General features: G+C 39.7%; 1 protein-coding gene across 1 annotated transcript; it reads right to left on the bottom strand.

The window, feature by feature from the left end:
- Positions 1-526: 526 nt before the first annotated feature.
- Positions 527-16,969, bottom strand: gpr176 (G protein-coupled receptor 176). The gene is made up of 3 exons (XM_072445688.1): positions 16,698-16,969; positions 4,937-5,189; positions 527-1,807 (listed from the first exon to the last, which is right to left on the bottom strand). The coding sequence occupies exons 1-3, from the start codon at positions 16,900-16,902 to the stop codon at positions 610-612; spliced, it is 1,656 nt and encodes a 551-aa protein (XP_072301789.1). The 5' UTR covers positions 16,903-16,969; the 3' UTR covers positions 527-609.
- Between the last annotated feature and the right edge of the window lie 200 nt (positions 16,970-17,169).

Genomic DNA, 17,169 nt, shown 5'->3' with positions numbered 1-17,169 from the left:
GCACAACAGGACCTGCCAGAACCTTTTGGCATAAAAGTTGAAAGTGAAATGCTACCAACTTATAGTAAAGAAAGAAACGATGTAAATACTTGGCTAGAGCATTTGATCCTGTCACGTAGAACCAAACAAACTAGTCACTTTTTCTTTCTCATTGCAGGAAAGGACCAATGCCATTGACAAGTGTATATTTGCATGACAATAACACTTATTATTATTTGTTCATTATTATTTAGATTCAGAATCGCCTTTGAAAGCATAAATAAGGCAGTGACACAGTAGGTTCAGTGTTCACCTACTATTATTGTGTGCTTGGGCAAGAAACTTCGCCCACATTGCCCACTCCAGGTACAATATGTTGCTTGTTGCTCCACAAAGTGCATCTGGCTAAAAAAAACTGTCAATTGAGGTAACATAAACCTTTGAATTGTGTTCTCCAAGGTCCATTTGTGCCACTAACACTTGTAGCAAAATCTCAACATTGTTTTTGTACAAATTGAAATCACTCTTTACATTTTGAGGCGCTGGGGAAAATGTCGGTCCTTTTTATCATTCATCAAGTAGTATATTGATTAAAAGAAGAACTCCATGCAGCCAGTTATGCCTTCTAGTTCATGGATCCACGGCTGGTATAATGCTGACTTTATTGTTGCGGCTAATCCTTCTTTCCGGCTTGGGACGGGGCAGTTTGGTCTGGATCAGCTCTTCGGGGGTGTTGCCTAGAGGGGGCAGCAGTCTCTTCTTACTGTTCCTCGTTTCGGGTAACCACTGAGGGGGTAACTCGAATGGGCCAAACCCAAACTGCGTGGCGGTCTCCGCGTCTATGGGCGTGGCGGGTGTAGCCGGTGCTACCTGAGAAGAAGAAGCGTACGCGCAAGAGTGTCCAGGGGAGGAACGCGATGGTAGAATGAGAGGCCCTGGGTATTCCTTGGTTTTGACAAGTCCTTGCTCCTTTTTGGGTATGACGTCCAAACTCCGCAGGCTTTCAACTTTATCTTTCGGTACGGACGAACCTTCTTCCAACCCGTTTCCGACATCTTCTTCCTCCTCTTCCTCGGGTCTAAAAATCTGCTGTTGTCCGATATTGAACATTTCTAAAAGCTGACTTCCGGATCGCCCTGCCGTTTCTAGTCCGACGGGCTCTCCCAACCCGCTCTCCCCACCTAAAGAACTAAGCGCTCCGGTCGTCACCACGTTTCGCCGACTGTATCTTCTATGAATCCTGGTCAGCAAGTCCAACCAGCTATGTCGCGCCGACCTGTTCACTGTCAAAAACAAAATAGGATTGGTGAGAAGAGAAACTTTTGGAAGCCACAGCGCTGTAAGGTAAAGGAGCATGGGCGTGTCCTTAGAGTCTACTAATATTGTCCGATAGATCACCAAGATTCCATAGGGGGCGCTACAGGCCGAGAACGCCAACACGACCGCTAGCAGCGTAGCGTGGAGCTCCGCTTCTCTTTGCGACACATATGGTATAGAAATGCTATTTTGCGGCGTCCTCAGTGCGGCAATGATGACTTTCTTTTTTTGGCTCGCACTTAACGCTCGCCGAATCAGCAACATAAACAGAAGGACCAAAACCAGTGGTAGGATTAGCGTAGTGAGATTGTAGATGAGGACGTAGACCATGTGACCGATTGAGTGGGCAGGGTCTTCGGAGCAGGAGGAAGTGGCGTAGACATCGGTGATATTGGTGACGGCGAACACGGGGAGGCTAGCGACCGCTGCATGGACCCATATGTAGATGATGAGGTCCCGGGATCGAGCGTCAGAGATCTTTCTCTCCAAAGGATACAGCACCGAGTAGTACCTGGAAGAACAGGACAGATTAGAATAATGTTGCTGTTTTGAAGTAATAATTAAATGCCCCGACAACTGCACCAAAAAGGACAAAATCACATGTTGCGAATTTATCTCGGTTTTCGTCAGCATAATATTTTGTATGAAATAAAAACTAGAAGAAAAGAAGAAAATTTGTGAGAAGAAAAAATAGGGACTACTTGAAATGAATTTATAATATATATGACAGGTTCTCATGTTTTTCTGATAATTAATTCTAGTCTAAAAAAATAAAAACACCACAACGGCCCAAGGTGCCGTACAAAGCCAATATAAAATACAATAAAACATACAAGACATGTAAAGAACAAAGTAAAATTGCGCTATAAAAATGTTCTGCTCATCTTGTCTTAAAAACCTGTGTAAACAAAAAGGTTTTTAACAAAGATTTAAAAAATATTCAGAGATTGGGCTGTTCTAATGCCCAGAGGAAGAATATTCCAGTGTCTGGGAACCGCCACTGTAAAAGCGTGGTCTCCTCTGGTTTTTAACTGTGACCTCGGAAAAACAAAGATCAGATTTGCTGATCTCAATGCTCTTCTTGGATCATGGACAGACAAAAGCTCTGAAAGATAAGGAGGGGCCAGCCCATTCAAACATTTGAAAACCATCAACAATATCTTAAAGTCAGTCCTGAAGCTGAAGCACAGGAGAAACTTGATCATATTTTCTGGTGCCTGTGAGCAAAGGAGCAGCCACATTCTGGACTAACTGCAGGCAGTGGATGGAGACCTGATTACAGGGAGTAACAGTAGTCTAAGCAGCAGGTTTTAAAAGCATGAATGAAATGTTCCAGGTCAGAGCGGTGGAGATATTTTTTCACCTTACTGAGCAAGCGCAGATGATAAATGCAGATCTAAAAACTTTGCTGATTTGCTGGTCAAACTCAAAAGAGCCATCAAAAATAAAAAACAAATTTCTGGCAGACGGGCGGCAGAAGAAACTCAGCGGCCCCAGACAAGTTTTGGCATTTTCTATATCACCAAATACCAACATTTCTCTCTTTGAATCACTACACTTCAAAACGTTGAGAGCCATGCAGTCTCTTACATCCTTGAGACAGCAAACGCTAACCCACTCAGACAGCAAACAAACATGCTTTTATATTCACTAATTGGCTATTGCAGTTTGTGGGACCATAGTGTACATAAAACAAGGAGGAGCTGTGCGTTCCACAGTTTTAACGCACTGTGTTCTAGACTCTGCATCAGCGCGTTAAAACAGTGGCTTCTTGTTGTTTAATCCTAAGAATTGAAAAAAATATCATAAAACAACAAAAACATACATGACATAGACCAGAGAGAAACAAAGTGGGTAACATTTGAAATTAGTTTAGTTTTCAGTTTATTTATCAGGGACAATGCACATAAAATATTGACCTAAAGGAAAGATGCACGCATTTCAAATATATTAATACAATCACTAATACAGTAATTAATTTTGTAAAATCAGTCCCACTTCAAAACACACACACACACACACGTAAGTTTAGAATCAATTATGAGCAATAAATATTTAAATTAATTTACATTCCTGATGTTCTGTCCATTTACTAAAATTGTTTGTGCTTGGATGGGTTTATGGTTGTTAAGAACATCGAGACTTCTTTAAAAAAAATCTATGTTTAAAGTAAGGCAAGAATTCTGAAGCCAATTTGCGACTTTTTCCATTTCCCTTATACATTTTTCCGTAATCTTAAATAAGAATTTAGGAAAGTAAGGCATTCAAAGAAGAAGAAAGTTAAGGCACACAAGGTCACAAATTGTCCATTTTCAAGTTGAGTCTTTATGTTGTTTTTTTCCATTTTCCAGTGATGGTGCCCTTGATCGTCGGCGCAGTTTGTGTCTTCCATTATTTCTGTCTATTATTCCCACGGCCAGAAGTATGTTCCAAAGGTATCCATTTAAGTTGTTTATGGCAGAGGGTTTTAACGCCCAAATACATAGTTCTGGAATTGAGCGAGATGGTGGTGTCAAAAACAGTTGTCTGCAATTGTTTATGTTTGTGTAACAGAACAGTCCCAGAGCCTCCTGACAACAGTCTCTCATTCCACTCAAATAGCTTGCTATCTCTGTGGCCTGTTTTGTTCAAATGTGGGCGTTGACAAGAGCAACTACACCATCAAACCTCTGCCATTTGAACCAAAAATAATAATCCTGCGTAGCGTCCTTTTGTGCAATATAACAATGTCTCCTGACTCATTTATTTTCATTGCCTTTACGTCACAATGCTTTCAAGTGCATATACGCTCCTCCATAGAGCCAAGCCTGAAGACCTCATTCAGACTAAATACTTGATACTGTTCTGGTTGTATTATAAGAATGCAGCAAAATGAGATACGCAATCAGAATATAATAAATGCTACAGCATATTTTCATTCATTCATTTTCTACTGCTTTTCCCGTTAGGGAAAAAATAGTATCTGCTTGTTATGCGGGGTATTTTTTTTAAATGAATAATCAATCTATAGCTAAATGTTTTCATATATATTTGTTATGTAATCATGTTGGGTGGACAATTCACATAACACAAGTATCAGTTGTGGAAAGTACAAAAGTAAAATAAACTTTTTAGGCATCTGTACTTAACATTTTACTTTGACTTCACATCTGAGAACAGGTATCGGCACTTTGTATTCCACATTATTGAACTGGACTGAAAGGACAAAGCACCTGGAGGAAAGCTACGCAGACACAGGGAGAACATGCAAATGCCACACAAAAAATCTTAAAAACTTCTTGCTGTGAAGCGAGAGCGGTTACTGCTGCGCTACCGCAGCAATTAATAATCACCATAAAACACTGAGCTTCTTAATCAGTCGGATGTAGACAGGATGGCCAAGTCTGTCATTAGAGATGCAGAGCATCCTGTGTGATGAGTTTAAGTTAATGCCATCAGGCGTCTTTCTGTGTGGACATGTTTCTCCCTGTGTCGGTGGGTTTGCCCAATCAACTCAAAACATAGGTAAATCCTCCAGCTACAAGAGCCACTGTGGCGTCCACTGCTCCTGACAGGCTGCCCCAGTGGCATTGAAGGACGGGTCAAATGCAGATTTTTAAAATCTCAATACATTCTTAGCTCTTGATACTTTGTTACCCACCTGTCCAGAGCGATGACGCTGAAGCTTAGCACGGTGACGGAGCAAAAGAGTTTGTGGAGGAACTTGAAGGACTTGCAGATGATGAGAGTGTGGATCCACCAGCAGCAGAAGGGAGTGGAGCCTAGGGCCAGGTCGAAGGGCACGCACACCAGGCAGGCCCCGATCCCTGAGCAGGCCAGGGTCTGGATGAAGCGGTTTGTGACGGAGCGGAACACACTGGTTGAGCAGGTGCACCACAGGACAGCAGCATTACCTGCACACAGCAACAAGAAAGAAGAGAGGCAGTTTGTGGAAAACAGCTTATCAAAAGTAGCCGTCACAGTAACATGAACAGCCTACAACACAATTACATTTGAGAATTTGATATCATCGGGTTTTGTGAATGACTTAATCTCACAGGTTAAAGTTAATCTGCCCGAGAATGTACCCAAACACTAATATCAATAGATTTGGACCAAGAAAATGAAGACATAACCAATATTTTGGTTTTCTTCCTACTTGCCCCTGTGTTCTTTCACATTATTATCACTGCGCTGAGTGTACTCTAAGTGTTGAATCTTTACAAACACAAAATCACTCAAAAACCGCTGGTGTTTTCTGTCACTTTTTTTTTAATCCCGCCACAATTAGCAAAATAATTTTGCCCATTCTACATACAATTAACCTGTAATTTCACTCAAACATGGGGGAGAACTAATAGCTGTAATTTAGGCAAAACTGTTTATCATCTATTTCCCAATATTATCTCATTTATATTTTGCTTACCTTTTTAGGGCCGCGGACTACTTGATGAGCACAGACTGGGTCAAGGGAATTGCTAGCTGTTCAATTAGTGTAAATGGGCCTATAATTACACAAATAACCAAATGATATAACACATAACACATAATGTTTCATGTTAGTGCAAGTGTGGGGCATTTGTGTATTCATCAGGCTTTTTTTTTTTTTGAAAACACAATCTTAATCACAGTTTAAACCAGTGAGTGATAATAACAAAACAGCAGTTTAAAAGAATATGGGGAAATCAGATATATTTGTATTAAATCTAGCACTAATTCATACATGGGTGCACGGTGGCAAAGGCGGTTAGCGCTCCCAAGAAGGAGATCATGGGTTTGATTCCCGGACCGGACCAGACCTACATCACATGATCTCTCTGGGTGGAGTCTGCATGTTCTCCCCGTGTTACCGTGGGTTCTCTCTGGGTTCTCTGGCTTCCTCCCACCGTCCAAAGACATGCATGTGTTAGGCAAAAATGGCGACTCTAAATTGGCCCTAGTGAATGAATGTGAGAGTAATTGGTTGTCTGTGTCTATGTCTCTGTGTTGGACCTGTGACGAGTTGGCCACTGTCCAGGATGTACCGCCTAAGGCCCAAAGTCACTGGGATAGGCTCCAGTCACCCGTGACCCCGAAAGGGAACAAGCAAATGGATGGATGGATGTCAAAATGCAAAAAAAGGTGCAAAGCAAATATAAGAAAAATATAGTCTTAATTTAAATTTGAGGATTTAAACTTTGCAACAGTTTCTCCTCCTGTGGCTATAATTAGAACTGTGAGTCCTGGTTTGGGTTGGACCTGTTTTATGACTTTAGTCCTGAATGAGTTAGACCTGGTTTAGTTCTGGGTTGATCCTGGTCTGATCCTTTGTCCTTCACTGACAGCTCCTCCTCTGCGCTCTGTAACAGCCTAATCCTGACATTCACAAAGGTATTGAGCACTAATTCTCTCTTTTTTTGCTGGTCTTTAAAACCTTACTGACGTGATGTAAACACAGCGTCCTTTCTTGCTGCAGATCCAGCACTGTCCATGCGTACATAATGATGCATCACTTTCAGTTTGGCGGCTTAAGCGGCTCGTAACTACGCAATTACTGTGTATTTTGACTGTTTCAGTTTCTAAATGCCCAGCTCTTACATACAGTATATATTTTCAAGCTCTATTGCTGCTTTGTCAACATGTCTGTATTGCACAATAGTATGTCGTTATTGCTTTTCTTGAAAACAGTTTTGCGGACATCAACAATAACAATCAGGACTTTAATAGAAAATAATATCATAGAAATGCTATTGCCAAAATATCAATTTGCGACGTCCAAAATAACTAATACGTTCAACTTGAGATTAACATAAATGACAAGGATGATTCAGCTTACTCTAGGCCTTGAAAAGCACATCTCAGCTAAAAACCTTGTCAAAGAATGATACAAAAAGCCATTAAAAAATTGGTAGGTCATCATTGATTGTTTATATTCAGCCTGATATGTCCATGGCAGCAGTTCTTCTCCAAAACAACATATGAGGGTTTAAGAGGAGGGTCCAAAACGTTCTATTCTTCATGGAGATGTTGTCTTGCATGGAACGTTTCACAAAATGACATACAACTTTCAAGTAATCTCAATGGAGACAAGCGGATTGAATGGCATGAAAGATAGTTTAAAACCAAAGAGAACATTCCAGGCAAAACAATTACATATTCATAAGACAAGCAGGAGACAAACCTAACACCAGAAAACGTATAGAACATATTTAAAGGTTGAATGGACGATTTTTTTGGCCCAAATCTGAGTCTCATTTCCTCGTGGCGGGGTCTGCCGATTAGTCCTGCCACGTATCAATCATAAAACGCACCTATCGCTCACCTGCAGCCACGTGTGGCTCGTCCCCACGAGCAGCATGTTTCCGCGTGTCTAAGCGCATTGATCTATCATAATATAGTTCCCTCAGTGTACGGGACAAAATGAAGACAGAGAAAGACTGTTCGAGCTGACTCAGAAGAAGACGGAAATCTACGGGAGACGAGAGATGCGATGTGATCCCTCGCTCTAATAAACAAACGCACGTGTGTGTTGTATCAGTCCACACAGGGGAGTGCGCATGCGCACTTCCGCCTGCGTTCTCAAATCGCTGAAAAATCGTCCATTGCGCCTTTAAAGTCACAGGCTAGCATTTAGTCCCGACCCGGGAGAAAATGCAGAACATTTAGGGTGCTTCATAATGTCATTTTTTAAAATTCTCATCCATTACCTTTAAGGTATTGTGACAACAAACGAAGATGTTATCTTGTCCATGTTAACCATGGACACAATAAGGTTATCATCCAAGCCCCGCGGTAAGCCATAGGTCACAATCCCTTTAATAAGCGGTGAGGGGACAGTAATTGGCGCTAATTGAGTTGACAAGGTGAACTTTATCTGTCACGGTAATGTTACCGGGAAACAGAGTTGAATTCATAACACGGGGGCTTCCTGAGTGAAACTGACACAAGTGTGATCACAACCTCTTCAAAATTGATTACCTTCTAGCTACGAAAACACCAGCCATTATCTCCAAGAGCTGCAAAATATCAAACAAGAAAAAGGTGGTTTGGGCCTCAAAATATGCAGAGGAGGTGGGAAAAGCTGATGTATATCCACGAATTGAGGCTCAGGAAAGGGGACTTGAACTTGTAGACCAAGGTACCGAGAGTACCTGATTAGTAGTCTGACATTCCCCATGTATGCCACAGTATGCCATGTATGTCTGGTGCTACTACATAAACCGTTTGGTTCCCATTGGGTGCACCCAAACGCACAGCAAGAGCAGGATTTTGAGACGCAGCATATTTTGTCAACACAATCTTTCAATGTGGCGTTTCCATCAGATGTATCTCTTGCTATAGAGATCAGGATTATTTTGTCACCTCAACTAACCTCAAGCTACAAGTTAATATTATAATAGTAAACTAAATTTCACAACGGTATTCTGTGGTGACAAACTGTGGCCTCTGGACCTAGGCGTTTAGTCACTCGTATTTCCAAAAACAACGTATCAGTAAAAATGCCAAAGCGACCCTAAAGAGCCTCTCTACTTTCACCTGCGGAGGTGCACTCAGGCGCTGCAGACACATGGAACACACTGTTTTCATTGCATATTTAACTATCCACAACCACTATTGTCCACTCCACACGCTCATCCAGAAGTCTAACTACACTGACAATCTTTACTGCTCATAACATGTTTGTGTGACGGATTAGCGTAAAATGTTCCGCTCATCTTCACCTCTTCATCACACATCGCTACAACCACACGACCCACACGTCCAGACAGAAATAGCATCGTTTACAGCTGAAGACAACACAAAACAGTTTGTTTTTCTGTATTTTTCACACTCAGGGCCGTTGCCTTCAGCAGATGAGAGGTTTATTCACTTGTTGTTGTACATGTCAGTATCGTGTGTAATCTACAGTTCATTCCTCCTGTGCTCGGTCAGATCCGAGGGTCGTAAATCTTGATTTTAGAAACACTTGTGCATGTTTCAGGACAACTTACATAGCAAACACAAACTGCTACTCTTTGAAAATGATTATTATTGCCTTAAAAGATTTTTTTATGATTGTATTGAAATAGATAACATTTAACATTCAAATGCTGAAACGTTTTGAAATCCCTGACAGTTCCCCTCTGGTATTCAGGCTCACTTAGATGTATTCACCAGCACTAGTCCAGCTGTTCGGTGGTTCTTTTGTTTATATTGTTATTTTTAATCTTTTGGGGTTTTGCTAATGAACAGGTACACACTACAAAAAGTCCTTTGAATTTATGTTCGACCAAAGCCGTACAAACTGACTTTCTTTGTAAAGAAAAAGGAGCAAGTCACGTGGCTCGACCTGCACAATGGCCAGTTATCCATAGGTCGACAATTCTACAATGACAACCATTCATTTCAAGAGCAATTTAGAGTATACTTTCATTCTTTTCTTGAGTCTCTTTGCTATAATATCTACATTTTCCATTTTATGACTTTGCTTTTTCTTCATGATGGACAAGCTTGATTGAAACAGCCGGAATGTCGAAGCAAAAGCAAAAAAAGGTCTGAGTATTCAAACAAAACCAAAAAGAGGACAATTGTGTTCCAATAAAAGCACCAGAATTTCAGGGGATGGTAGTATTTTATAAATCTCAGTTTTTTATCATATGGATTTGTATTTCATTATCATAATCATCATTATGTTTTATTCTATACAAAGTCAGTTAATGTTTCACCTCTTAGGGTTGGATTTTGTCATAAGTCATAATAGTTTTGAAAAATGTCAGAGGAAAACGACAACAGCAATTGCTCATATTGAAAAAATGGAAAAAAAAGAAAGAAAAACAAGAAATGTAACCATATTATTAGTTGTTGTTGTTGTTGTTGTTGTTAAATTTAATGTCAGCCAACTGAACAGGTACATTCACCACCACCTACTGTAGTTGTACGTCTTCAAAGTACTGGTATGTGTTTTACGCTTTACCGTAAAAAATAAATAAATAATAAAAAAGGAGAGAGAAAAGAGAGAAAGAGAGAGAGAAAGAGAGGTTACGCCACTATGCATGGATATTTATTTAACAATACAAACACCTACAATTGACGTCAGAACTGTCTCATACCATACAGCGGTATTGAGTATAATCGAGAAAAACAGACTTGCAATTGAATAATTTTGCACGAAAGGAAAAGATTTTCCTTAGTTTGACAGTTTGACTTGTCAGAGCAGATAAAATTCTCCTTTAGCAGAGGCAGTGTACCGGGTCAATATGTATGCCACTCTCTCCCAGCTCATTCTGAGAGCTATTGATTTGAGTGAGCAAGCACTTCTTTAGATACACAGGAGCATGGTGTGGTCCCCTGATCAATTCTGAGATACACATGTATGGTAAATGGTCACATTTATATAGTGCTTTTCTACCTTCAAGGAACTCAAAGCAATGGGAAAACATAAAGTAACATTATTAACATATTAATAATATATACTCCTCCACTCCCGGGGATAATACCAATGTTTTAACACTCTCTAACATGTCTGTGGTGTTAAGACTCTAAACCCCTGTGGTGCGCGCATGTTTACGTAGGACACTGCGATCTTCTGCTGCTGCAGAAACATTACACTTTTACCCAATCAGTATCTGACGGTCTGAGGACGTCAAGTTTAGTCCCTGCGTGGCTCGAATTGGCCCAAGGAGGAAGAGTGTACTAAAAGAGTACCTGGTCGGAGTAGTCGAGTTGGTGTAAAAATTAATCATAATAAAAATGTATATAGCCACCCAAAGTTATTTATTCATTCACTCCACATCTGTTATAGACACAATTGTCCTGGGGCAGACTGACAGAAGTGAGGCAGCCAATCTGTGCCATTAAGCCCTCCCACCTCCACCAACCAGTGACACACAAACCGCGTCCATACAAGGCAAAGTGTTAGGACACAACGACAGTTTGCACTAGCATCACAGACTCACCACTGTGGCCCCCTTTCCAAGTACTAACCAGGCCACGTCTTTCTTAGCTTCAGAGCTCTGAGATTGAGCATTGACAAGGAGGTATGGCCACAACCAACTAATTGCTCGGTTAATAATGTTTTTTCTGACAGTGGGAGAATAGGCCAAGTTTGCATAACTTAGCATACCTAAACATATTTATTATTGTTTCTTCGCCAGCCCCTAACACAAAATGTGTTATCACTTGCACACCTTGGAATGCATAAAAACACACCTCGAGTGAGGTTTTACAAGTGACAGAACAGCTATATTAGTAATACATTCAGTGAGAATTCAATTATTTTTAGCTAACCTGATGAAAATCCATCTGCTCTATCCACATTGCATTTTGGTTTATGACTTAAGAGAATCCCCAGCAATAGTAAAATACTAAAACTTTAATCTTTTAAAGTTAGATTAGTTGTCTTTATTACAGACTCCACACGTTCTGCTAATCCAACCCAGAACCTTCTCACTGTGAGGCTAAATTGGAAGCAAATTTCTGCTGAGTCGCTGCTTGTTATCCTGACAATTTTTGATGCACTACTTAAATTATTCTGAAAAAATACTCCTACAGTTTACCTATACAAGTTACTTAAGCCTGTAAACATATAGTTTACTTCAACCAATCCCCTTCTCTGTAAAACTTAAGGGTCACAACAAGGACCGCGCCACACAGTTGCTTTCTCTGAGTCCAAGTAAACACTAGCAAAGCTGATTTAGCAATGAAACAAAGTGACATCCTTTGAAAACAAGACTAGCGCTACAGTTTAAACATAGCCCAAGCGCCAAATTGCATCCCCTTAACCTTTTTAGCATGTCGCCTCCAGCAGTGTAATTACTGTGGCCTAAATGAGCCTGTTCAGTTATACATGAGAACAACAGGGATGTTAGCATGTCAGGCACTCAAAGTAGATTTCACGCAAATGCATGGTTTGACTATAGGTTTTATTTAAAAGTGCACTATACAATTTTTCTGGGGGCCACCTGCCTCTCTATGTGATGTTTTTGTTGCAAATGTTCCTCAAAATAGCAGCCGTAAACTTATCTCCATGAAGACAAGACAAGTCACATGAATGCATTTTTTCTATGTATTTTTTTGCAGTCTGAAAACACCTGAGGTTGAATAAATGCAAGACAGACAACTTTAATGTTATACTGTGGAACCTTCCAAACACTAAGTACATTTACATCGCTTTGATATAGCTGTCAGCTAGAATAATCAGATAACCCAATAATTAAATCAGATTTTTGGTGTGTTCTTACATAAACAAGAGAAATCAAAAACAATTGGTCATGTGTCACGTCAAATAATCTAAATTGATTGATTGTTGTTCTAATTGGAAAACAAAGCACAATTAACTGGAAAATAGCTATTTTAATCTTTAAATGTTCAGTTTTAATCAGTATTTGTCTTTACCACATTAGTTTGCCCCTTTTTTTCAGAATTGTCCTTGTCAATAGCTGCAAAAATGTAAACAGTCAGCAATAAGTCAGAGTACTTACATCAGATGTAATTGTTTACATGACAATTCAATAATCTGATAACTCCAGAAATCAGATGATGATCATATTTTTGGTGTGGACGTAAACATAGCCAGTGACATCTCTATGGAGATGGGCAGGTAGTGTATCCCCGTACATAGTGAGATGGATTTTATGTGCTAAATTAACTTTTTTTTTACCTTTAACAATGTGGATTGCTTCTCAAAATGCAAACATATTATTAATATGAATCACAATGTATTTGTAAATTATTGCATATAAATGTTAGCCTCATGTTGACTATAGCCTTGCTGCTTTCTTCTCAACATTATTTAACTGGGCAGAATACAGTGATCACCAAATAATCATCCATGTTCATTCACCAGGTCATTTTAACCATTCAAAAATACTTATCTAGTTACCCTTTAAAATATGTGTCACATTCTTTTTTTTTTTCTTCTTTTTTCAGGGAATGTTGTTTAACACGAAAAAACAGGAGGAACAAACAAAACAAGAAAGAGTGAAAAGCTAAATCAAAGGGAAATAGGATACAAAATGTCAGTCAGGCGCATGTGTTGTCCCCAATGTGTTCCAAACTGTCCCAATGTCTGTTCAATGTTCATGTTTAAGTTCAAAGTAAAAGTCAGTTTTTCAATGTTATAAATGTCCAGCGTTGTCTCAGTCCAGTCCTTGTCAGTTGGCTCAGTTCCCGTCATCCATTTCTTTGTTACTGGCTTTTTCGCTGCAGCCAAAAGTACACTCCACAGGTATCCATTAATCATCCCCAAGACTGGAGTCCTACATCCCAGGTACATTGTTTAAAAGTCAAATGAAATGTGCAGTTCCGATAATTTACTCTCTTCTCTCTCATCCCCTTTTCATGCTCAACTGTCCTGTCTAGTAAAGCCTACGGGCCAAAAAGACAATCTGCAGCGCCTCTTCGATGTCAGTCCAGTGTTTGTTAATAATAGGGCGGTCCTAAAACACATGGTAATAATGAGTCACTTGACAGTCACAGTTTCTGTAGCAGTTTGCAGATCCCTGTGAGTAATGAGCACTTGGTGATGCAAAGAAATGTGACATTTTTCCAACAGAATTGAGACATATTATCCCATTCTTCGTCTGTCAAAACAAAATCACCTTCTCTTTCTTATTAAATTATAATATATTTCGTAGAATCATTGTTCAGATGAATAATGTTAATTTATATAATTTAGAGATCATTCCCCTTTGTGAGTTTCGATTGATATGCCTTAATAAAGATTTCAGACAGAGGGTTATAATGGCTTTAATTTCTTGGTTATGATTAACTTATTTGTAAATTCCTATACAAGTCCTGTTTTTCCAATTGCTTCAATATATCAAACCTTTCCATTTGATTTTGACCTAATTGTTCACTCTTTTTTACTCTCAATATTTTTACATTAACCTTCATCTTCTGGATCACACAAATACAGAAAAGCTCTGATTTGAGCTTTTCAGACAAACCAAACCCCAACCTCATTTTTCTTTTGTTAGTTGTAAAGTTCTGAATCAGATACAAGGCCTTTTGCTTTTTCAAACAAATTTTGAGATTAAATGGCATTGACTGACTTGTCTAATAGCCGGCTGAAGATGGAGCTTGGGAAAGTCTAAGAGTAAAACTTTCATTTTAATAGTTTCAATCCTTTGACTTAGACTTAAGTATGGAATAAGATTGCATTTTTTAAGGTCTTTCTTTGTAGTGTAAAAAAGGTGGATATAGTTTTTCTCTAAAATCATTGACACTACTTGAGAACTACACCCAAATATTTAAGAGATTCTGTTTGCCATTTGAAAGGATGGGTCTTTCAAAAGGCCAAAGGGGGACACCATTTTGAGATATTTTCAGTTTATAGTAGGTTGTGCCCAGACATTAGACCAATATTGGGAAAGAAACGCATCATATTAGATATGGAATTTTCTGGTTCGTTCACATAACAGTTTAATGCTTAATCACCCTCGTGGAGGAGAAAAAAACGGATGCGACGTGAGCCGAAAGGCAATCCCAGAAGAACACTGGAGTAATCTGCAATCCTGCTTTAGAATAAATGGCTATTTTGGTTTTAATTAAGAACTTTTATTTCACAAACTCAGCTCTCCACGTATGCTCTTCTTGAGCTCCTCGGGGCTCAGCAGCCCTGAGGTGACAAAAGGCATCCAAAAAGCAAGGATCTGCATCCTCAGGGTTAAGAGGCGTTCTGTGGTGCTGCACAGTGGAGCTGCATGATGTGGAATCAACCCGTTATTGTTCTTTCATCTTTCGATTGCACCCTGTATTTCCAATACTGTTATTTAGGTCCTAATATATATATATATATATATATATATATATATATATATATATATATATATATATATATATATTTTAATAGCACGGTGTCCGGAATGTCAGGCATGTGTATGAACAGAACAAAAATACAGAGGACAAAAGGATTTGTCTAACCAAAACAGGCAATGAAACTATGCAAATCTTCCAACATTAATCTACATGTGTCAACTTTTAAATAACTGATATATTACACTTTTATGGCCCACTTTTGCCACAGCTGTGCTCGTGTCAACAGATAATAATTCCTGATGCCTCCACTCAACATACTGAGAACTAGAGAACTGTGCATAAGGAGGTTCTGACAACCTGTCTCAATATGCACAAAAGCTAAAGTCTTCAATAAGATTGTTTAAGTCAGATTTACCATTGTAACTATATAATATCTGGTTTACCCTTGCTGTTAAGTGTAAATTAGCTTAAACAATTACCCGGCCGTCATCAAGCTCATGCTTCAATGCCCAACATCCTTAGCAGAAGGCGTCACTATTGCATTGAAGATTGAAGAAGTATAAATTATGACAATACGGGAAGCTTTGGCGCTAGAAAATATACTTTTGTCAATTTACATAGAAGGGAAATAAACCTGACTAGATATGTTTTTGATGAGAGAAAACGTGATCACATGGTAGAAAACTTGATGGCAATAAACCAACAAATGATAAGGGACTTGAAATGAATCCATTTCAGCCACATGTTTATGCCGGTGTGTGCCACAGTTTGGTTCTAAAATCCACAGCTTCTGCAGCGGTTCCAAATATCTTAAGGATTATGTCAATGCTTTTGTATGAATGCCAAAACTCAAAGATCAGGCGTTTAAGTCATTTACATAAATTCAACATGTGCATTGCTTAACACTGTTTTCCAGGCTAAAAAGTTACAAGTAAAAGCTGCTGCTGAAGATGGTTTAGCACAGTTCTTCGAGTCACATCGATGGCAGGAATAGTTTATGGCTTTAACTATATAGGCCTACAAAACAATAACATCACATAACACTTTTGACAATCTATTTGTCTCTGAAATTGAAAACAAAAACAGAAAACACAAAAAAAAAACTTAATAGAAGTCCCAATTTCCCACACATGTAAAGGTTCTGAGAGCAATGGATCATTTTTACAATTTAAACCGATCATACAGTACATTTTCTATTATAAAGTGTTAGAATTATATAAGAAACTGAAGAAAATAAGCATTGACATAGCTGGTGCAGTAGATTCAGCAGTAATATCATTTAATAGCAGATTCCTCCACCTATTCATCCAGTTTAGTTGTGGTTAACCAATATCAAATAGCCAACTGTCCTGAATGTAATGGCCCTACTTTATTCCGCACTGGGCTGAATTTATGTCTCTATAATTAAAAATATTTTCCGAAGGTGGTGAAATTACAGCCTTTTTAACCGCAGATATTTACAGTTCAGCAGGGCAATCTATATCTGCCACTTAATCTATTTGAAAGTGAGTCACACAGTTTTCAATGTGGATTTTTTTTTAGCTCAAGTCACTCAGTCAATTTGGATGACCTAATTAAACCCCAACTTCTCCTCCCGCGCGCCACAGCCTCCATCAAACACACAAACGACTGAAACGAAACCATTCTCAACGGGGGGAAACGCGTTTTACTGCCATGATAATAATAATGTCTCCACGTTCACTTACCGAGCAGCGATCCGACGAGGATGAGGACCTGCGCCGCCGTGGTGAAGTCCCTGTAGGCTTGCACGGATGCGGCGAGCTCCGGTGGTCCTGCCATCGCCGCCTCCGGTACCGGGCTCACCGAACTGCCCGCGGTCGGGAAGCTTGACGCATTCACCAGCTCCAACCACAGGTGCTGCTGCGCGGGTGTCCGGTTTCCCCGGTCCATATCGCGTCGAGTCAATCACGCGCAACGAGCAGCGATGATGGGCATTTGTTTTTCTTTTTTTTTTTGTAACGGCACCGGCGCTGACGACGTGCGGGTTTTGCTTCTCCTTTTTTTTTTTTTTTTTTTTTTTTTTTTACCTTTTACGCATAACGCAAGATGCCTGACAGAGGAAGGTGGGTTTGCCCAAAAAGGTGAAACGGGGTGACATGGTGATGAGAGAGACGTTTATGAGGATCCGCGCGTGTCCATTCCGCTCTTTGAAGACGC

The sequence above is a fragment of the Eucyclogobius newberryi genome, unplaced genomic scaffold (genome assembly GCF_026437365.1).
Source record: "Eucyclogobius newberryi isolate DKJ021-1_F unplaced genomic scaffold, fEucNew1.0.hap1 SCAF_1, whole genome shotgun sequence".
Classification (NCBI taxonomy): Eukaryota; Metazoa; Chordata; class Actinopteri; order Gobiiformes; family Gobiidae; genus Eucyclogobius; species Eucyclogobius newberryi.
This window is presented reverse-complemented; position numbering and strand designations above follow the sequence as displayed.

What these genes read in the sequence shown, in the direction of transcription:
- gpr176 (XM_072445688.1), bottom strand. Translation starts at nt 16,902, where the DNA reads ATGGACCGGGGAAACCGGACACCCGCGCAGCAGCACCTGTGGTTGGAG. An exon ending in CCTCGTCGGATCGCTGCTCG is followed by an intron (nt 5,190 to 16,697) that starts GTAAGTGAACGT and finishes TGCTGTGTGCAG; the next exon opens with GTAATGCTGCTGTCCTGTGG. An exon ending in AGCGTCATCGCTCTGGACAG is followed by an intron (nt 1,808 to 4,936) that starts GTGGGTAACAAA and finishes CTGTTCTTCCAG; the next exon opens with GTACTACTCGGTGCTGTATC.